The 22,928-nt window shown below is 41.5% G+C and overlaps 2 protein-coding genes across 4 annotated transcripts in view; one reads left to right on the forward strand and one right to left on the reverse strand.

Moving 5' to 3' along the window:
• LOC124111835 overlaps nt 1-22,928 on the reverse strand; it is a 66,949-nt gene that overhangs the window by 26,106 nt on the left and 17,915 nt on the right. The gene's annotated exons all lie outside the window — the stretch shown is intronic.
• The window catches only part of LOC124111836 (transcription initiation protein SPT3 homolog), a 96,160-nt gene that overhangs the window by 7,942 nt on the left and 65,290 nt on the right, over nt 1-22,928 (forward strand). For all 3 annotated transcript variants that reach the window (XM_048384201.1, XM_048384200.1, XM_048384202.1), the window contains exon 2: nt 1,210-1,311. In XM_048384201.1, the coding sequence (XP_048240158.1) occupies nt 1,238-1,311 (74 nt within the window). In that variant the 5' untranslated portion in view covers nt 1,210-1,237. The remainder of the gene's footprint in view (nt 1-1,209; nt 1,312-22,928) is intronic.

Below are 22,928 nucleotides of genomic sequence, written 5' to 3' on the forward strand. Positions count from 1 at the left end.
GACCCGTGTTATCACAATATAGATCTTGATTATCGATAAGATCGTCTTGACTTGGCGCCGCCATTTTGTTTGAAACAAATGCATGTGATACGAAAGGTGGAATCTGATTGGTCCATAGGAGAGGCTTATAAGGGACATAACTCCTAATAACCACTGGTGGCGCTACGATCGAGCCCAGGAATTCCAGCCTGGTTCGGCAAGGGTGGAAACTGGACTTTTATAGTCAGTTAACTCCCTTGCTTCAGGAAGATGATACCAGAGCTCCAGATAAGCTTTTGGTGTTGTGGGTATTTTACCCATGCATTTTAAAATCATTGGGTATCAGTAATTCTATCTGCGTATTCAAATTTCTGTTACCCACTAGTTTTTACACATGTGGGTATTTAAGTTAAATATTTAAAAACACTATTCATCTAGTCCCTGCAAACTGGTGTCATGTGGGTTCGAGAGCTTTATAGGACTCAAAAATACCACGATACTTCCACAAGAAAGTGTGATGGCAAATGATCATGATGTAACTGTCATCGTGGAGTTTGGCAAGGTTGACGGAATGCCCGTTTATAATTTCAAAATAAGTTGCTGATTTGCTAATCGAATACGCAGGGTTACTTCACAATATTTTGATGATACACACAAATTTTATTTTTGTAGCGTATCTGTAATGTTCGTTGCGTATTTGATACGCTTGGATTATATTTTACTGCGTATTTCTGCATTTCTGATGCGTATTTCACGCAGATACGCAGCTTATCTGGAGCTCTGTGATACTTTCCACATCTTCCCGACTGCAGTTCAGTTTATTTATATTTAAAGCAACATTAGATGAGTTTGTTTTTTTTACTTGTAGACATTTTTTATGACAATGAGGGCATTTCTAGAAAGTAAGCTGATCTGAAACCTTACATTGCTTAAGATGGCAATGAGATCCGCTGTGCAGAGTTTCGTCCCTTGGCCACGCCAGAAACCTATGATTGTGGGTTCGAATCCTGGTTCGCCCTGATTATGTTTCTAGGTTTGTCAGCACCATACCCCTGCTCGTGGGTTTCACCGAAGTGGTAAACGTCTGAGACCTTCATCACTTCAGGTTTTCTTCCCACATTAAGCTGACACGCCGTGATATAACTGGAATACAGTTAAAAACAGCATTAAACCCAACTCACTCTCTCATCAAACAACATTTACAGATGTATCTCTCTTCTTCTGCTTTAGACTGAGTTGACCTCGACCTGTGTTCAAGATGCAAACGTCCCCTGGAGGAAGTAAAGTGTCTTCCAATACAAACTGGTTTACGTCTGAGATACAACAGATGATGTGAGTATTTTAGCATATCCCTCACTACCACATATACCGTATTCACTGTAATAACCGACCTGGGCTTGATAAAGTGCGGCACTCATACACAGCAAGTTACATGTATTTTTAGAGATCGCTGGTTGATAATAGTTGCTAGGCAATTATTTCCCCCTTCTTACAGTAACACTTCTGTTTCTGTAAAAAGACTCTACTTACAAATTGGTCTAGGGTGCCTAATACAGTGAATACTGTATCGGTATTGACAAGTACATTTCTGCCTCCCTTATATGTCAAGAATTTGCAGATCCGTATCTTCCATCTGGCAATATATAGCATATTTAGCAAGATCTTGCTGTGGAGTGATATCACCGCACTGTGTTACAAGACGACATTATTATCCCCGAAGTGGAAGGGTGATATCGGAATGAGTGCTGTCCATCTGTCCATCTGTCCGTCCGTCACGTTTAGTTTCCTGAGCAGAAATGTTTCAAGACGACATTATTATCCCCAAAGTGGAAGGGTGATATAGGAATGGGTGCTGTCCTTCCATTCTTCTGTCAGGGTGTACAGGTGGCCCAGTCGTCTAAGGCACCGCAATTCGCTGTGCAGAGTTGCGTCCCTTGGGCACGCCAGAAACCTATGATTGTGGGTTCGAATACCGGTTCACCCCGATTATGTTTCTAGGTTTGTCAGTACTGTATCTGTGCTCGTGGATTTCACCGAAGTGGTAAACGTCTGAGACCTGCATCACTTAGGGCTTTCCTCCCACATTAAGCTTTTATAAAGATGGAAATAATAACTTAGCTGTAAGTTTGACAACTTATAGATATATTTTGGTTGAAAGATTTGCCTGAAACGTCTTTATTTTGCTCTTTGACATGTTTGATGAGGGCCCGTTTTCGAAGTGTGTGTCCGAGAATTTTGTTTTCAATAACATTGCGGGAAATAGTAAATAATTTTTAATTTAAATGATAAATTGAAATGGAATACATATTTCAGACATTGTAAAATGTCATAGATTTAATAAACGAATGATATGACAGGTAGGTTCATAAAATTTTATAGATCTACCCACTATTTTGACGTGACTACGGCTTGGCCGGTCTACCGGCCTGCGGTGTCTGGGGACTTGAGGCTTCTTGGCCGGTGTACCGGCCTACGGTGTTGAAAGAGTATATTGGCTCTTCAATATACTTTCTTGAAACCTATTTTTCTTTTGACAAAGTTTCGGCTATGCCATTTGGACCTTAGTGCTTGACATTGACAAAATATTGTTAACAAGGTCTGCGATTGGCTAACGTTTCTATTTCCGTTTTGTAAACCAATCAGTGATGCCATTTAGACACAACATGGAAGAGAAACGTCATCGAATATCTCAGTTTCCAGCGTTCACACCAAAATCTGGCTAGCACCGGAACCCAGCAAATTTTGGATACACATTAGCACATGTGTTTTGGGAGCGAGAGAAACACGAAAAAATCAACAATATATTCTGCGTGAAGTGAACTTTTTTCAAAATGAAAAACGCGTAAGGGGACGCGGGTATGTTTGTTTTTTTGCGTCCTATTTTTTTTTCAGTCCATATTTTTGTATATGGGATGCTGTAAACGCTAACACTGCAATGGGAGGGCGATATGGATGACGGAATGCCCGTTTATAATTTCAAAATAAGTTGCTGATTTGCTAATTGAATATGCAGGGTTACTTCACAATATTTTGATGATACACACAAGTTTTATTTTTGTAGCGTATCTGTAATGTTCGTTGCATATTTAATACGCTTGGATTTTATTTTACTGCGTATTTCTGCATTTCTGATGCGTATTTCACGCAGATACGCAGCTTATCTGGAGCTCTGGCTATAGGTTTTGTGGGCATCGTGTCAAGATACAGGAGTTTAACGTGTAAGACTAATTGGTCCTGGCCTTCTGGTTGTCAGTTCCAAACAGAAACTTCCATAAAGAACAAGAATTCATGATTCCACTTTGAAAATGACTGTCGATTATTTGGGGAACTTTAGTCCTGTTTCCAGAAAAAAGCTTTGATTAAGTTAGAGTGGGCATTAACAACTTCCATTAACAAGAATTCATGATTCTATTTTGAAAATGACCCTCGATTATAAGGGTAGTCCTATTTCCAGAAATGATTGTTTGATTAAGTTAGAATGGGCATATAATAAGCTTGTTTCCTTATCATCCTGTTACCTTCATCGAGTGCCCTCCCTACCTTTTTGAGGGGCGGTGGGGTAGCCTAGTGGTTAAAGCGTTCGCTCGTCACGCCGAAGACCCGGGTTCGATTCCCGACATGGATGCAATGTGAGAAGCCCATTTTTGGTGTCCCCCGCCGTGATATTGCTGGAACATTGCTAAAAGCGGCGTAAAACCATACTCACTCACTCACTCCTCTACCCTGTTGAATCAAACTGTGGTAACTGGCAGCGATAAGGAGTACACAACACGCTGGACCTTGCCATAATTTACAAACAAATGATAAAAACCTGGAATCCATCTAGAAATTGAAATGTCTCAAGAACAGACTAACACTTCGGGTATTCCGGGTTAGAAGCCCGAAGCTTGTAATGGGGGACGTCATCATTGAGGCAGTCAGGCCCTGTGACTTGGATGATTGTGTGTCATCGTACCCAGCTGGTGCTCTTGACTGTCGTAATATCAATCACTGGTTTATTCCGTACGGACGATTATTTACAGGTGGAATATTACTAAGAGCACCATTAACCAACAAACAAACTGAAGAAATGAAGTTTCAGAATGTAAGCATCTTTGTACTGGACATTTAGAGAGTTCTTAGCTCCAAGGCCCAGTGCACACTTCTACCAGAGCTAGCTCAGTTGTCTAAGATGCCGCTATTGCTGTGCCCTGATTATGTTTCTAGGTTTGTCATCACTATACCCGTGCTCGTGGGTTCCACCAGAGGTAAATGTCTGAAACCTGCATCACTTCGGACTTTCCTTCCTCCTCAAGCTGACACGCCAGGATATTACTGGAATACTGTTAAAAGTAGCACTAAACCCAACTCACTCACTCAGTTAGGGCAGTTATTTACTGTTCGGTTTATACAAAGCATTAAAAAAAACTGAACAAGTAAATTATGTGGTGTTTTAGGGCCTTGGATCAAACTTGCTGGAACTACCAATCCTAGAATATAGCTCCCCTTTAAGAGACAATCTCACGTATAAGGCCCTGCCACAAAAATAATTTGATTGCTGTTTTCACCTCCCTTGGCACTCTGGTCAGTGTGTAAGCAGTCACCCTAACGTTGTTAGCGGGAGCGATATGTGACCAGTTTGACCACTGCATGGGAGGCAGCCTCTTCACAAATCCCTTGCTCTTTTTAATCACTTGTCAAGTGTCCATCCATGGGCCCAGAGACAAAATTAGCAGGATTTTCATCCAATTTATCGTGATTTGCCAGCCCTGTGAGACTGGGGTACTCTATTGTCGTCCGTCACAGCATACAAATGTAAATGATGTGTATGAATGACAAAAACCTCACGATGGAAAAAAAAGGTTTGTGGAAGAAATTTTAAAATTGCCAGGCAGATGGTAGCTACTGTTGGCTTATCAAGGACTATGGTAAAAATGTGGCAAACAGCAGTAGCTCAAACTCTCAACAGCTACTTGAACCTTGTGTGGAGCTCCGACAGCATGTCCCTCCATCTCGATATCCCCATCCCCCATCACTTTATCCCCCCCCCCCTCATTTCGTCCCCTCCCCCTCATTTCATCCCCCTTCCTCTGCACAATTCATATGAACTTGCTGGCTTGAACGTCTCTTATGAAACATGTCCCACTTAAAAATAGTATTATTTGGCCATCAGTTATAAATTCATGATTGCATTTTCAATGATAAAGAGATTTTTTGGTGATACTTTTGTTTGTGTAAAAAGAAATTGTGCAGCTGGCTCATTGTGCTCGTTGCAGCAGTTAGTGAATATGTTGATTTGAACCTGAGGTGGCCGGGAGTGGAGCTGACACTCACTATTTGTCACTACAGTATTGTGGGTTGCTTAATACTTGGTCGTCGACAACACTCACTCCGCTTGTCATGCAAACAGCATTGTTTGCTCATAGTATCAAAGATCACTCACATCTTTTCACTGATTTTGCTGTTGGTTAGACTATGGAATTGGAGGCACATCAAAACAGGTTGAGAGGAGATCAGGGATATTAATCTCGTTACCTTGGTGACATGTTGTGTCATACCTTCAAATTTCTATTTGAATCTATTTTCAAAGAATGTTTTCGTTAGAAATGTTTATGAAATAGTTTGGTGCTGTGAGCTTGGTATTTTCTGGACTAGTTGTAAGGACTAGTGACTAGCCTATCATGCAGAGCATATATTGAAGAAAACTAGCATCCCCTTTTCAGCTCTACCAGCCTATACTCATCCCCTTTTCTCTACCAGCCTATACCCATCCCCTTTTCTCTACCAGCCTATACTCATCCCCTTTTCTCTACCAGCCTATACTCATCCCCTTCTCAGCTCGACCAGCCTATACTCATCCCCTTCTTAGCTCTACCATCCTATACTCATCCCCTTTTCTCTACCAGCCTATACCCATCCCCTTCTTAGCTCTACCATCCTATACTCATCCCCTTTTCTCTACCAGCCTATACTCATCCCCTTTTCTCTACCAGCCTATACTCATCCCCTTTTCTCTACCAGCCTATACTCATCCCCTTCTTAGCTCTACCATCCTATACTCATCCCCTTTTCTCTACCAGCCTATACTCATCCCCTTTTCAGCTCTACCAGCCTATACTCATCCCCTTTTCAGCTACCAGCCTATACTCATCCCCTTTTCAGCTCTACCAGCCTATACTCATCCCCTTTTCAGCTCTACCAGCCTATACTCATACCCTTTTCAGCTCTACCAGCCTATACTCATCCCCTTTTCAGCTCTACCAGCCTATACTCATCCCCTTTTCAACTCTACCATCCTATACTCATCCCCTTCACATCCCTACCAGCCTATACCCATCCCCTTCTCAGCTCGACCATCCTATACTCATCCCCTTCACATCCCTACCAGCCTATACCCATCCCCTTCTCAGCTCGACCATCCTATACTCATCCCCTTCTCAGCTCGACCAGCCTATACTCATACCCGTCTAAGCTCCAGCAGCCTATACTCATCCCCTTCTCAGCTCTACCAGCCTATACTCATCCCCTTTTCAGCTCTACCAGCCTATACTCATCCCCTTTTCAGCTCTACCAGCCTATACTCATCCCCTTTTCAGCTCTACCAGCCTATACTCATCCCCTTTTCAGCTCTACCAGCCTATACTCATCCCCTTCTCAGCTCTATCAGCCTACACTCATCCCCTTCACATCCCTACCAGCCTATTCTCATCCCCTTTTCAGCTCTAGCAGCCTATACTCATCCCCTTCACATCCCTACCAGCCTATTCTCATCCCCTTTTCAGCTCTACCAGCCTATACTCATCCCCTTCTCAACTCTATCAGCCTACACTCATCCCCTTCACATCCCTACCAGCCTATACTCATCCCCTTCTCAACTCTATCAGCCTATACTCATCCCATTCTCAGCTCTATCAGCCTATACTCATCCCCTTTTCAGTTCTAGCAGCCTATACTCATCCCCTTTTCAGTTCTATCAGCCTATACTCATCCCCTTCTCAGCTCTACCAGCCTATACTCATCCCCTTTTCAGTTCTAGCAGCCTATACTCATCCCCTTTTCAGTTCTAGCAGCCTATACTCATCCCCTTTTCAGTTCTAGCAGCCTATACTCATCCCCTTTTCAGTTCTAGCAGCCTACACTCATCCCCTTTTCTCTACCAGCCTATACTCATCCCCTTTTCAGTTCTAGCAGCCTATACTCATCCCCTTTTCAGTTCTATCAGCCTATACTCATCCCCTTCTCAGCTCTACCAGCCTATACTCATCCCCTTTTCAGTTCTAGCAGCCTATACTCATCCCCTTTTCAGTTCTAGCAGCCTATACTCATCCCCTTTTCAGTTCTAGCAGCCTATACTCATCCCCTTTTCAGTTCTAGCAGCCTACACTCATCCCCTTTTCTCTACCAGCCTATACTCATCCCCTTCTCAACTCTATCAGCCTACACTCATCCCCTTCACATCCCTACCAGCCTATACTCATCCCCTTCTCAACTCTATCAGCCTATACTCATCCCATTCTCAGCTCTATCAGCCTATACTCATCCCCTTTTCAGTTCTAGCAGCCTATACTCATCCCCTTTTCAGTTCTATCAGCCTATACTCATCCCCTTCTCAGCTCTACCAGCCTATACTCATCCCCTTTTCAGTTCTAGCAGCCTATACTCATCCCCTTTTCAGTTCTAGCAGCCTATACTCATCCCCTTTTCAGTTCTAGCAGCCTACACTCATCCCCTTTTCTCTACCAGCCTATACTCATCCCCTTTTCAGTTCTAGCAGCCTACACTCATCCCCTTTTCTCTACCAGCCTACACTCATCCCCTTTTCTCTACCAGCCTATACTCATCCCCTTTTCTCTACCAGCCTATACTCATCCCCTTTTCTCTACCAGCCTATACTCATCCCCTTCACATCCCTACCAGCCTATACTCATCCCCTTCACATCCCTACCAGCCTATACTCATCTCCTTTTCAGCTCTAGCAGCCTATACTCATTCCCTGATTGTATGCATAATCCAGGTGATAAATTCTAATCGATTAAAGAAATATAAGTGTTCATTTCATTAAACATCCATAGAATATTCTTTTAAGATTCAAACATTAAACTGTAAATTATATACATATACTCATGTTTATTAATAAAGGTTAGGCTTAAAAAACTTAGAAATAACATAATCATGCTAATATATTTTAATGGAATCAGTTTTTTTCCAACACAATGGAGTGCTAAACATCCTTGAACCTCCGAAATAAACTCTCTCCTTGATGTCTGGTGAGATTTAAAAAAACCCACCTAGATACAACATATATTAATCATGCTAATATATTTTAATGGAATCAGTTTTTTCTTGCACGTTGGAGAGCATATCTAAACCTCTTGAATCTCTGAAATAAACCTCCTCCTCCTCCTTGATGTCTGGTGAGATCAACACTGACTGTGTTAGCGGAGGACGCCGTACAGGGGAGGTGTGATGTTTGAATAGCATAAACAGACCCTCTATCATTACCTGGCTACACAAATCCATGCTACTATTGAAAAGTTGTTACATGGTCTTCACACATAGTTAGAGCCCTCTTTCAACCAATCAATGAGCTGTCGCCACATCACGTTGAGAACAAAAGCGTCTCGGGTGTGTTGAGCAGTGTTCGATATTGCATCTTCATCTCTCGTCATTCACTGAACCCTTCGCAGGTGCAACAACTGAGATTTCAACCAATGGAGAACTTTGGAATTTTTTGTCCCCTTTGACCAAACCCATTATAAGTATTAGCTGGTGAAAGTAGTTTTAATCACTTAAACAAGGCCATTATTGAAGCATATGTTTAGTCGTCTGTGTCGTTTCTCAAGTCTATTAACTCTTTTAGGCGGTAAAATTGCAGGGTTTTTTGTGACGTAACCCCCCAGTGGGGAACGTTTGTTCTTTGGCTGGGACTCGTTCCGGCTGAACGCATGTGGAGTTGTGTGTTTGTGTGGCAGTGCAGTCGAGCTCAGCTGCGAGGGGTGCTGGCTCACTCTGCAGCTGTTTTCCACAAAACTGTTTCTGGATGGCGTAATCAGTGCACTCTTTAAGAGCAAAAGTAATAAATTCGAAACCTTGGTGAATGAATTATTGTCTTTTGAAAAGTAGTGATACCAGAGGTTGTGAAAATTAAAAAAGGGTTTATGAATGTGCTTATTGATTATGTTTAATTCATTAGGGTTGGCTTTTGTTACATGTGTGCAGGAATGAAAAAATCTATGTAGGATAGTTTTACAACTTGTTAAAGTTGGTTTGTTCACACAGGGTTGTGTTTGCATAAATGTTATTGCTTGAGACTTTTATTGGAAAGAGATTTATGTAATTTTATATGGAAACAGCTTTTAATGAAAAATGTTTTTTCATCAAGTTGAATTATATAAGTTTATAGTTTCGGTAATGATACACAATTGAATAAATTTTATATATACATAATAGTGCAAAGGTAATTACTGAAACTATAAATGACAGTTGGATATGATACTATAATGGTTAAAAAAACAATTTCTGAAATATCATGTGTACTTTTTGAACTGTGTAGTTTCGAAGTCTTTTGGCAAGTTGGGTGTGTTTAACTGAGTAACCCAGGAAATGAAGTAATGGTACTCGTTACACCCAGCTGACTCACGTGTTACGTTTCCACGTTAGTTGTGTGACGACCATTGTGCAGGATCCACAACAAATTCACTAGAAAATGAAACGGGTTCGAGTCACTTTTAATGATTAATGAAATCAGTATGGAACTGTTCAAAGCTTGAACATTGATACATTCTGAGAATTGATGGGATTCTAAGGGTGACCAAAATGGCATTTGTCAAATAGGATGTTCCCAGCGAGATGCTATGCCTAACTTCGAGGTGGTGTTAGTGTAAAAATGGGGATGACTACAGCAACCACTGCATCGATGTATAATGGTGCGGACATGTTTATTTGTGTCTTAATTGTTTTACACCGGTCTGTAAATAATCAAGTCTGGACCAGACAATCCAGTGATAGCTATCACGAGCATTGATCCACGGAATTGGGATATGATGACATGCATCAACCAAGACCGCCCGATTCCATTTTTCGCCTTTTACGACAAGCATAGTTGCCTTTTACGGCAAGAATGGCATTTAAAGTCATTCCAACAGCCTTGTAGTGGGTAGCCATTTTGGTTGCCAGTTTGACCAACTTCAAGGGTTAAACATTGATATATATATTTTAACAGTCCGCATTAAAGTTCTGCTATAGAGTTGCCATCTACCTATGGTACAAGTGACAGCCAAGGAAGTGTCACTAGTCTTTACTGAATTTAACTTCTTTTGGACTCGTGAACTTATGCTAATTTCCTACCCTGAATTCAGCTTTGAGCAGCCATGATGTATCATGAAGACTCCTTGTACTGTGTCCCCTGTGAAGATCCGGGGTAGAATAGGTCTTCAGCAACCCATGCTTGTTCCCCGTGAAGATCCGGGTTAGAATAGGTCTTCAGCAACCCATGCTTGCTGTAAAAGGTGTCTATGCTTGTCGTAAAAGGCAACTAACGGGATCGGGATAGGTAGATGGCAACTCTATAGTAGACCTTTAATGTGGACTGTTAAAATACATATATTAATGTTTAACCCTTGAAGTTGGTCAAACTAGCAACCAAAATTGCCACCAACTACAAGGCTGTTGGAATGAGTTAATGCCATTCTTGCCATAAAAGGCGACTATGCTTGTCGTAAAAGGCGAAAAAATGGAATCGGGTGGTCTTGATTGATGCATGTCATCGTATCCCATTCCGTGGATCGATGCTCATGATATCAATCACTGGATTGTCTGGTCCAGACTCGATTATTTACAGACCACCGTCATATAGCTGGAATATTGCTTAGTGAGGCGTTAAAACAACAAACCAACCAACCAACCTTGTACTATGTCATGACAAAGCCACTTGCTGACTTGAATGACTTCAAAAACTAACCCTACTGCAGTGGTAGAACAGTTTTTTAGTCCACTGGTCTTTATAATGATAACGTATAGTAAAACCCTTAAAATGTCAAATTTCTACTCTTCTTCATGAAACCATAACTATTGGGCAGTTTGGCAAGGACGAGAGGACTAGTCAGTGTTCACATTTACCGATAATTACCAGTCTTTTGCCAGTAAAATTAGGCTTGGACCGGTAATTCATGTGACTGCCAGTCCCTGTGGACCAGAAAAGAAAGAACCTCATTAATCTTTGTTTTTTAACAAAACATTGGCTCTATTCATATAAGTATATGTTTCAAATGAAGCGAGCTTGTCTGATACCATCAGGGTTTCCACTTGTCTATTTTTACTGCAAGCAAATCACATTTCGCTTTGCTTCGAGGTTAACTATTTATTTGTAGCAAATTCGGCTTGAAATATTAACAACAAAAAAGAGAAAAATGTGACTGAACTTTTTGTAAATGACGTCGTTGCATTGAACATGATGTTAAAAGAATTAAAACCAGGTAATTTTCATACTATTTTTATTTGCTTAAAGTTGGGACTGACAAAAACTAGGGGGAACTGGTAATTTTTAGAGTTGCCAGTCCTCAGGTGGACTAGTAGTTTGAAAAGTCAATGGGAACACTGACTGGTGCCAATCTATGCCATGTCTACTTGTTTGGTTTTGGTGTTCAAAACATGGATATTGCCCCATGAACTACAGTGATGTGAAGCCACGTTTAGGAATAGACAACAATGGTCTACTATTAGGAGGGAGGTGGCTCCAGGAAGAGACACTGGAACTTGGAGGCCTGTGTCTGAGGAGTTGGAGTGACTTGACGGGGAAGACAGCTGAAGCAGTGGTAAAATCATCTTCTCAGATATTACATAACCAGGCTGAGTGAGACAACAGCACTGGATGCTGAGTTAGTGAGATCTGAGTTAGTGAGAACTGAGTTAGTGAGAACTGAGTTAGTGAGGACTGAGTTAGTGAGAACTGACATAGAGAATGTGGTGTTGACAGCCTGTCTTCAGATATACCGTATTCGACGTAATAAGGGCCCCGCTCTAATAAGCGCCCACGGCGGTATTTGCTAATATATTGGCCAGTGAACAATACCAATTAGCACCCCTTCCGATTTATCAATGTTCACAAGACTTATTTATTCGCGTACAATACCCACTCGTTCGTTATAAGCACCCTTAATTGTGGGCGATTAAATTCTAGAAAAATATATCTGTCGTACATAAACATTTCAGGCTGTCAGCATAAACCACGAAATTTATTTTTCACCAAAGTAATATTCTGATAAGAGCCCCCGATTTCTAAGTTTGAGAGCGCCCTGGGCGCTTATTACGTGGAATACGGTACATGGGGTCATGGATGGTAGCTTTGTGAAACATTGATTCAAGCGTTCTGGCTACATGAGGCTGACCCTCTGTGATTGAAGTCAATAGTGTCCAGGCCCTGTCAAATCAAATTTACTCTAAAAAAGCCTGGAGAAGGTCGTCATGCTGAAAGCCCTGGGTTTGATTCTCTATATGGGGCAGTGTGTAAAGTCCATATCAGGTGTCCCCTCACTCACTCACTCACTCACTCACTCACTCACTCACTCACTCACTCACAACCCACCTGCCTGCTCGCTCACTCACTCACTCACTCACTCACTCACTCACTCACTCACTCACCCATTTGCTCCCACCCTAGCTCACCCCACCCACTCAATAAAAACATCTTACCCCTCTCATGAAATAAGATAATGTGAAGAAATACAATTCTGCCCATGTAATTTTCTTATACGACAATAAACATATCATATTTCACCTTTCAGCGCGGTTTAGAAATGTCATGAATTTACAATATACTTGAATCCATCAACTTGACACTGAAGGATACTCTCACACTGCACTAAGGGCCCCCTCAATGGGGGTTCCGGGGTGAGACTGATATACAACTGCGAATATGCCTTTGTCACCCCGGGTACTCTACGCCCACCTACACATGAGAATAAACCCAAGTTGACCCTGAAACGGGTGGGTGGGAAAACAGGTGCTTGTATGCATGGGCGATTATCATGGTTTTTATGGTCACAAGGTGTATCAGACAATAGAGGCTGATCCCAGCATATATAAATAGATGGGATTGAAAGACCCAGGCGTATTTCTGTTCAAGTTAACCACAACCTACTTTCTGTAGCTGATATGGAATGACCTGAACTTTGAGTACACTTTCAGAGTACTATTTTGTAGGTTAGTATCATGAATCGGGTTGTCCTTGAATTTTTTAGCAATGGTGGGTCTTCTATGGTGGGTCTTCTATGGTGGGTCTTCTATGGTGGGGTGTTCTATGATGGGATGTTCTATGATCGGGTGTTCTATGGTTGGTGTTCAATGGTGGGGTGTTCTTTGGTGGGTGTTCTGTGATGGGTGTTCTATGATGGGTGTTCTGTGATGGGTGTTCTATGATGGGATGTTCTATGATCGGGTGTTCTATGGTGGGTGTTCAATGGTGGGGTGTTCTTTGGTGGGTGTTCTGTGATGGGTGTTCTATGATGGCTGTTCTGTGATGGGGTGTTCTGTGATGGGTGTTCTGTGATGGGTGTTCTATGATGGGTGTTCTGTGATGGGGTGTTCTGTGATGGGGTGTTCTGTGATGGGTGTTCTGTGATGGGGTGTTCTGTGATGGGTGTTCTATGATGGGGTGTTCTATGATGGGTGTTCTGTGATAAGTGTTCTGTGATGGGTGTTCTATGATGGGGTGTTCTTTGGAGGGTGTTCTGTGATGGGTGTTCTATGATGGGGTGTTCTTTGGAGGGTGTTCTGTGATGGGGTGTTCTGTGATGGGTGTTCTATGATGGGTGTTCTATGATGGGGTGTTCTATGATGGGGTGTTCTGTGATGGGTGTTCTATGATGGGTGTTCTGTGATGGGTGTTCTGTGATGGGTGTTCTATGATGGGGTGTTCTTTGGAGGGTGTTCTGTGATGGGGTGTTCTGTGATGGGTGTTCTTTGATGGGGTGTTCTTTGTTGGGTGTTCTGTGATGGGTGTTCTATGATGGGTGTTCTTTGGAGGGTGTTCTGTGATGGGTGTTCTATGATGGGGTGTTCTTTGATGGGGTGTTCTTTGGTGGGTGTTCTGTGATGGGTGTTCTGTGATGGGTGTTCTGTGATGGGTGTTCTATGATGGGTGTTCTGTGATGGGTGTTCTATGATGGGGTGTTCTTTGGAGGGTGTTCTATGATGGGTGTTCTGTGATGGGTGTTCTGTGATGGGTGTTCTATGATGGGGTGTTCTTTGGAGGGTGTTCTGTGATGGGGTGTTCTGTGATGGGTGTTCTTTGGAGGGTGTTCTATGATGGGTGTTCTATGATGGGTGTTCTATGATGAATGTTCTTTGGAGGGTGTTCTGTGATGGGTGTTCTATGATGGGGTGTTCTTTGATGGGGTGTTCTTTGGTGGGTGTTCTGTGATGGGTGTTCTATGATGGGTGTTCTATGATGGGTGTTCTTTGGAGGGTGTTCTGTGATGGGTGTTCTATGGTGGGTGTTCTATGATGGGGTGTTCTTTGGAGGGTGTTCTGTGATGGGTGTTCTATGATGGGGTGTTCTTTGGAGGGTGTTCTATGATGGGTGTTCTATGATGGGGTGTTCTTTGGAGGGTGTTCTGTGATGGGTATTCTATGATGGGTGTTCTTTGGAGGGTGTTCTGTGATGGGTGTTCTATGATGGGTGTTCTATGATGGGTGTTCTTTGGAGGGTGTTCTATGATGGGTGTTCTATGATGGGTGTTCTATGATGGGGTGTTCTTTGGAGGGTGTTCTATGATGGGGTGTTCTTTGGAGGGTGTTCTATGATGGGGTGTTCTATGATGGGTGTTCTATGATGGGTGTTCTATGATGGGTGTTCCATGATGGGTGTTCTGTGATGGGTGTTCTTTGGAGGGTGTTCTATGATGGGTGTTCTATGATGGGTGTTCTATGATGGGTGTTCTTTGTAGGGTGTTCTATGATGGGTGTTCTTTGGAGGGTGTTCTGTGATGGGTGTTCTATGATGGGTGTTCTATGATGGGTGTTCTGTGATGGGTGTTCTTTGGAGGGTGTTCTATGATGGGTGTTCTTTGGAGGGTGTTCTATGATGGGTGTTCTATGATGGGTGTTCTATGATGGGTGTTCTTTGGAGGGTGTTCTATGATGGGTGTTCTATGATGGGTGTTCTATGATGGGTGTTCTTTGGAGGGTGTTCTATGATGGGTGTTCTATGATGGGTGTTCTATGATGGGTGTTCTTTGGAGGGTGTTCTATGATGGGTGTTCTGTGATGGGTGTTCTTTGGAGGGTGTTCTATGATGGGTGTTCTTTGGTGGGTGTTCTATGATGGGTGTTCTATGATGGGTGTTCTATGATGGTAGTTCTGTGATGGGTGTTCTGTGATGGGTGTTCTTTGGAGGGTGTTCTATGATGGGTGTTCTATGATGGGTGTTCTTTGGTGGGTGTTTTGTGATGGGTGTTCTGTGATGGGTGTTCTATGATGGGTGTTCTATGATGGGTGTTCTATGATGGGTGTTCTTTGGTGGGTGTTCTGTGATGGGTGTTCTATGATGGGTGTTCTATGATGGGTGTTCTATGATGGGGTGTTCTTTGGAGGGTGTTCTGTATGGGTGTTCTGTGATGGGTCTTCTATGATGGGTGTTCTGTGATGGGTGTTTTTTGATGGGTGTTCTGTGATGGGTCTTCTATGATGGGTGTTCTGTGATGGGTGTTCTATTGTCACTGATGGATAATGTCATTTAATGTCAGTAAAAATATGTGTGTTTTTTGTGTATTACACGATTATAACAAACTGACGGATATAACAAACTAGGTTTTTTGTCCCGACCTTTTGCGGTATATATGCTTATAACATACTACTGTTATAATGAACTAAAATTAGTGGTCCCTTTGAGTTGGTTATAACCGCAGTTTACTGTATGCAATAATTGATATTTTCAGTGTTATTCTTCAGGAATAAAAGTTATTAAACCCAGGAGATTAACCCATGGAAGTTTTATGTATATCTTGTAGATTTTAGACCTAAATTTCAGAGATACAGATAAGCTGCGTATTTGCATAAAATACCCCCCAAAACTATTCAAAACCCAATTACTTTCAATTAACTCGCGTACAGAAATGCATGCATGAAATGAAAAACTCAATTGTTTGAAAACAGCACACGTTAACACCCAATGAAGCTTTTTCAGCGTGTGTACAAAGGAGCTAATTTCCGACACAATTAAGAGCTAATTTATTTTTCGAGTCAAGCTTATATTTAGAACCGTTATATTACATCTAAAACACTATTTCATTTTGTTTAAAATCTCAAAATGCTTACCCATTTGGGGGAAAACCCAATAGAGTGATGAATAGATGAGTGAAAAAAATATTGGTTACCCAATGACAAATGTAATAGCCCAATTAAAATAGAAACCTTTGAGTAAAAACTCAATTGCTCAAAAAGTTATCTGGAAATTTGAAACCAGATGTGTTAACATGAAGTTTCTAAAGGATGATGGAGTGATCTCATTTCAATGATAACATGTTTGAAAAAGAGCTGTTATCTTGTCAAACAAATGTTGATATGTCCGAGATCTACTTATAAGCCAATGAAGATCATAAAGTTTGTTGCAGACCAAAGTACTAGTTCATATATGTCTGAGGCGCATCAAGTTATAGTGATCAGATTTGTGTTATAATACAAACATAAGGGAAATGTATTATTTCATTTTTCAGTTTCAGCAAGAACGCTTTCAAAAAAGATTTCTGGAAAATGCATCTTTTCTATGTTTTTTTTGCAGCACCTCACAAACTGGTTCCCTTAATTCTGGGATTTATAACATCAGGTTAAAGCTTTTGTGAATTATGTATTGGCCAACAACATTTTAGAGTCTAACATGACGTCCAACCATACAACAATTGATTTGTCTTTAAAATAGATGTTTCCCACTTCTTAAACTAGTAAAGGGTGGTTGGGTAGCCTAGTGGTTAAAGTGTTTGCTCAACACCCCAAAGTCCAGGTTTGAATCCCTACATTGCTTCAATATGTGAATCCAATTTCTGGTGTAACCTACTGGAATATTGCTGGAATATGGCTAAAAGCTTCTGTAAAACCAAACTCACTCACTCACTCACTCACTCACTCACTCACTCACTCAAGCTGGGAAGTACAACCTGTGGTGAAGTTACTGTCCTGTGGCGAACAATGCACACACTGGGATGGTCAAGTCTTCCGCGATGTGATAGTGAGGGGGGAGGGGGAATGGAGGGAGGGGGGGACAAGGAAATGTTTTGGAGCATGGTTTTATTGGCTTGTTTTGCTGCGATGTGTCAGGAAGTGAGAGGATGACAGCTCCTGTACAGCGTCAACTTCAAAGACCGAGACATGAGAGATGGAAAATGACACGAGTATTTCACATGTATATCTCCTGGCAACTTATTTTCTGTGTAATTTACGACTGGTTCACATTGTTTCATTGGCCAGCTTCATACAGCTGCAGGGGGCCATGTGATTGAGGGGTTAATATTCTACTTCAAATATGTTAAGGATCACCCGATTTTTTCATATTACTACAGTTAATCTATCATGGTTTAGCTGTAGTAATATGAACGAATCAGGTGATCCTTAACTTTTTTTTGTTTTATATTTACATCTAATAGACTCCTTTCCACACTTGTTTGAAGTGTATGAGTTACGATGGTCCTAGCACTATCTATAGATTATAACAGTCGTAGCATTAAGATCACGTTTGGGATCAGTGTGATTGAAGCGCTACCCCTCGTAAGTCTGTGTTAAAGTGTATGAGTTACATCAGTAGTAACATTAAGATCACTTTTGGTAACAGGGTTATGAATCTTGTTTTACAGACTGATCATAGGGATACTTATCAATCTTAAGTTTATGTTACGATGATGATCACTTTGAAGAATTGGCTCTGTTTACAGTACTTCAGTGTTTGATGTCAGAGTCCTGTAAGAAATTCTCATATTGATTGACTACATAAATGTAGCAGGGCGTGGAGTCATCCCACAGATGACATCCTTACCTTGTCAGCGTGCTGATGGGGTTAACCTCTTTGGTCATGTGGACAAGGCGTCCGACCTCGGATCAGAAGGTCCGCGGTTCGAATCCCATCACGGGACTCGGAAATTTTATGGCCGCTACATTGGCGCCCAACGTGGCTCTGAGCGCGTTCATATTAAATTTGAGCAAAATAAGCCTCAGTACCCTACTATGCGGCCCGGGACGTGCCTTCTGTTGACGGGGGAGAATGTAGCAGGGCGTGGAGTCATCCCACAGATGACATCCTTACCTTGTCAGCGTGCTGACGGGGTTAACCTCTTTGGTCATGTTGACAAGGCGTCCGACTTCGGATCAGAAGGTCCGTGGTTCGAATCCCATCACAGGACTCGGAAATTTTATGGCCGCTACATAAATAGTAAAGTAGCTGAATGAAATACATTGCACGGAGCATGACCTTGGTGACAAAAATGTGTTGCAATCTGAACTATAACAATAAAGAAAATATGGTAGAAAATCACTGACTAAATATGAGATACAGCTTTTAGAAAGCACCAATACAATATTTAACTTGCAGACTATTATGACATTCAGCACTGGACATCGGCATGTCGTAGTCTGTAGGATGATCTGACCCACTCTTCATTCAGATGCAGTGTTGCTAGGAAACCTTTTAAAGAAGAGTTCATGTGAAAAATCATAATGAAAAATCTTTTTTTACTTTGCCTGTTTAAAGATTAATCCATCCCCTTCAGGATGTTTTTTAAAGAGATAATCCATTACTCGTGTTCTGTTCCCCTTACCCCGAACTTTGATAAGAATCTTTGTATTAATCAAAGAGTTGAGACAGGAGACTGACAAGCGCGTTATATTGGCCATGGGAAATAAGCGGTAAGCCAAGGAATTGGTTCCGAGCATAACTGATATTGGTAAGCAATCCATTACAATGTTAGAAGGAACATCACCTCCGGTGACCTTGGCGCGGATTAATTGACTCAGTCACATTGGCGATGCTCCGCGGAACAATCAGCCGCGAGAGAGAGGTCCCATGATGCTAAAAGACAAGCATAAACTGATAAGACCTACAGTTCTCGGAGCAAATTAACCAGCGCCTTATTTGTCAAAGGGTTTGTCAGTTTGAAGGCTCTTCTATAGATTTGCCTGAATAACAGAAAGCGCTGAAAAGACTAGTGTAGAGGTCGCGCCCTCGATATGTGACCTTTGTTCTGGTCAAATCCATCATGTGACAATGACATTGTCACGGTGACGGTGTGCATCACTTTGATGACTTGACAAGCGTGTAGGTTGGTGTGTGAATGAGAAATGGGGACTGATCGCAGGGTCCTTTCAATATTTGGTTTCCTTTGAAATGTCATTTTTGTGTAAGGGCAGTGCAGATGTAGTGTGACGAAGGGTTCTTGATGGTGCTATGTCAGTGTTGTGTTGTGTTGTGTTGTGTCGTGTTGTGTCAGAGTTGTGCAATGTGATATTGCAATGCTGAGATGCTGGCGCCATACACAGTTTTATCATCCCAGACTGTTTCTCAGCTGTGGATGTAGATATTTCAGCGCGATGAGAGAATCTGTTTGCCACCCAATAGTATCATAATAATTAGATGTATCTCAAGAAAAATTATTATGTATCGGAAAATACATATTTGCATGTGCCTCTTTGATCCTTCAGGGTGAGATGTGTTAGTGATAGGGTAGGTTACTCCCAACCCTAACCTGAGCCCTCGGGTCCTTGGATGTAAATAATGGCGAACAATTTCTATCAGTGTAGTCTTGGTTTTGCATTTTGTTTAAAAAAGAGACCAGATTTATGTTCTCTTTCACAGGTTTAGTCCGTTACAGGACTCCTCTAGCTGAGGCAAAATGGGTAAAAAATGCTCCACTATTAACTGGGCCCAGGGGCGAGTGCAGATTGACTTCAGAAGCCCAAAATTATGATTCACTTGCTCTCTGTCAGGACTTTATGAGACCTTTGGTCCCTCCTACTGAGCTTTGTCAGCAGAAGCCACACAGCTCGATGTTGTGGGGTCTAGTTTTACTGTGGATTGAATTGGCTGCTTATATCATGAAATCAATTTTTCTAAAGGAAGTAATTCCAGAAATTAATTTTATGTTAAAATTTAGGATTTATTTTAGTTGAATTGTTTGACAGGCATTCCTTAGAAATTGTCGGATGACAAGGTAGACACCATTTATGGATGACAACTTCTTTAATATTGTAAAGGCGACGTTTCGGCATGGATCCTTATACTGTTGTCAATGGTATAAGGGTCTATACCAAAACGTCGCTCTTACAGTATTAAAGAAGTTGTTATCCATAAATTGTGTCTACCTTGTTTATTTTAGTCTCTTTGCTCACTCACTCACTCCATCAGTTTTTGTAGATATTTGGCGTTTTGGTTACGGAACTAACATTGACTGAGATGGCGCTGCGTATGACGGCGTCGGAAGTCGGGCTAGCTCTTGGCAACTTGGTAACGAGCTCAGTGGTGAAACACATTTAACATGTTGAACGAGGTTCCTTGTTAAACTCGGTAAACACAACAGTGACCATTTATTTCACCATCTATACAACCGGTCTGCTGGTCGACCCACACTAACAGACAGAGCTTGTCTCGTCTGGAGCTAACCACTTCCGTCGCCAGTACACAGCGCATCGCGATCACAGTTTTGTATTCATGTTAACAAACATTTATCAACTAGGGATATGCAAATTTTCTTTCTGTTAATGTTAACTATTGATTTTTGTGCAGCCCATAGTTTTACTGCCAGCTCTAAAGATATTTTGTTTCTTTATTACCTTAATTATTGTCATGGCCTGTTTGTCCATTGTCTGTTGTTTGTCATCGTTGTTGACATAATTACTCCCACCATTGATGACACTGAATGTGGATGCATAGTCTGATATTCAAAATAAAACACAAATATATTCCTTTTGCCTTCATGTTGTGTCATGGGGATCTAGTAGAATAAAACTTGGAGTTTGTTCTGTTAAACAAGGATGGTTTCATGTCATTTGTATTTTGAATTTCGACTTAATGTTTGATTCCAAGGCATGAACAGGAAATGTGTAATTAAAATTATTCATGTATATGTGAAAAGTATTTTTTGAACATTTCATAAATTAGTTCCAACTTTTACCGAAAATAATCTTTGATACAATGTTTGTGGAGGAATGAATAAAACGTCTCTGACGGTTGGTCCATTTCTTTAAATGATGCTGTCACTGATAATTTCAGCCCCAAACTAAAAGCCGAGGGTGCTGGTGGAAGAGGATGTGACAAGCACTGGATGGTGTCACTGACTTTGTATCCCATAGCACCGAAAGGCTACGATCAATCTCAAAAATAGGAAATTTTGATATGAAAATAGCCCCGACTTTTAGCCTTTAGCCTTCTTCATTGTTGTATACGAATGACGGCAACTTTATAGGAAGCGGCATTGATGGGTTTCTCACGCTTATGTTTGTTTCCTTAAGCGTGTCAATTTTTCAAAACAAAAAAATGAGACTTGTGTTCAGATAGCAGTACACGATATCATAACTGATAGCAAACTGAAATAGAATTTATTGATTGCCGTTAGATTCGGAGAGCAGAACAGGAAGATGGGTACAAGGTTTTGTCGTTCTCATTATTGATTCTGATTCCTATGCAGGTTTGTTTTTTCTGACATTCTTCACATGAAAATCTTCCTAATACCCTAGCTTGGGACCTTTTTGCAATTGCTGTGATATTACCGAGTCTGAACTATGTCTCAAGGTCAAAGGTTGCAGTGATTATTGCAAATTGTGATATAACTCCTTGGATTATATTTGCTTTTTTTCGACACAGGAATAATTAAACCTGTACATTAATTACATAACTGTCAAGTGGATGAGAAGCGTGGGTTCGGAGAATGAATTTGACTTTTATTGCTCCACCATTTCAAACATTTCGCCAATCCTGTGTGTAGCTTTGTTTAATCTTCTAAGTTTTAAGCCTTTTCCCTTCTCAAAGTGTGGAGAAGAATCACAGATTAATTTCTAATAAATTCAATCAGTTTTTGTGATCTGAAAGTTTCATCATCGTGGACGGCAGCGTTTTGGATGAATCATCTCCAGACCTGCTTGTTTCCATCCCTGTTTCTGATCAGTGTTTACAATCTCCCGGCCGCGCTTAATTTGTACGGGGCGCTTTCAATTTCATAAATCAGAACAGGGAAGTGAAGATTAAATTCTCTGTCAATTTCAGATCTCTCAAAGATTCTAATTTCACTACTTGTACAATCTTTGTCATAAGTGATGGAGTGTAAAATTGTCAGCTCAATTTCTCGCCAAGTTGATTCGTGGAAACGATGGGCGATCCCTCCCTCAAGGGACAAGAGGTCCTGGCAAATAGGAGGATGTTATTCTTATGATAATGTCGTCTTTGTGCAATTATTCAATCAGTTGTATCACTAGCCACTAGCTAATTGGTCACTTGGACGGTAATTTGTCACTTATGCTGATGGCATCATTAATTCACACCTGACTTTGAGAGGTCGCTGTGAGCAGGCTTTTGACCATTAGGGTTGTTAGGCTGACCAGCGTTGCCACCAGGAGGATTGCACACTCTGAAAGGGGAATATGGTGAAAATGTTGTGGTTGAGGACAATCCTTTGGTTAGCCAAACCCTTTAATTGTGAACTCCCAGAGTGGACAAGACAATTAGCCATTGCATTGAAAACCATGTTACTGCTGGAACAAAATATACTGCTCAATATTTGATAGGGATGTTTGGAAATGGAAACCTTTGTGAGCCACTAACTACCTAGTTAGTGGTCAGTATCGTACAAACATAGGAGTATCCCTGTTAAAAGTTAAGTTGTATAGTTGAAAGCTCCTTGTGGGGTGATGGATGGGAGAGGTGTCTTGACAAGTACATTCTTTGTGGGGTGGGGATGGGGGTGTGACCACAAGTAAGTTCCTTGTGGGGTGGGGATGGG

Source organism: Haliotis rufescens, unplaced genomic scaffold (genome assembly GCF_023055435.1).
Source record: "Haliotis rufescens isolate VD_foot unplaced genomic scaffold, xgHalRufe1.0.p SCAF_5, whole genome shotgun sequence".
Taxonomy (NCBI): domain Eukaryota; kingdom Metazoa; phylum Mollusca; class Gastropoda; order Lepetellida; family Haliotidae; genus Haliotis; species Haliotis rufescens.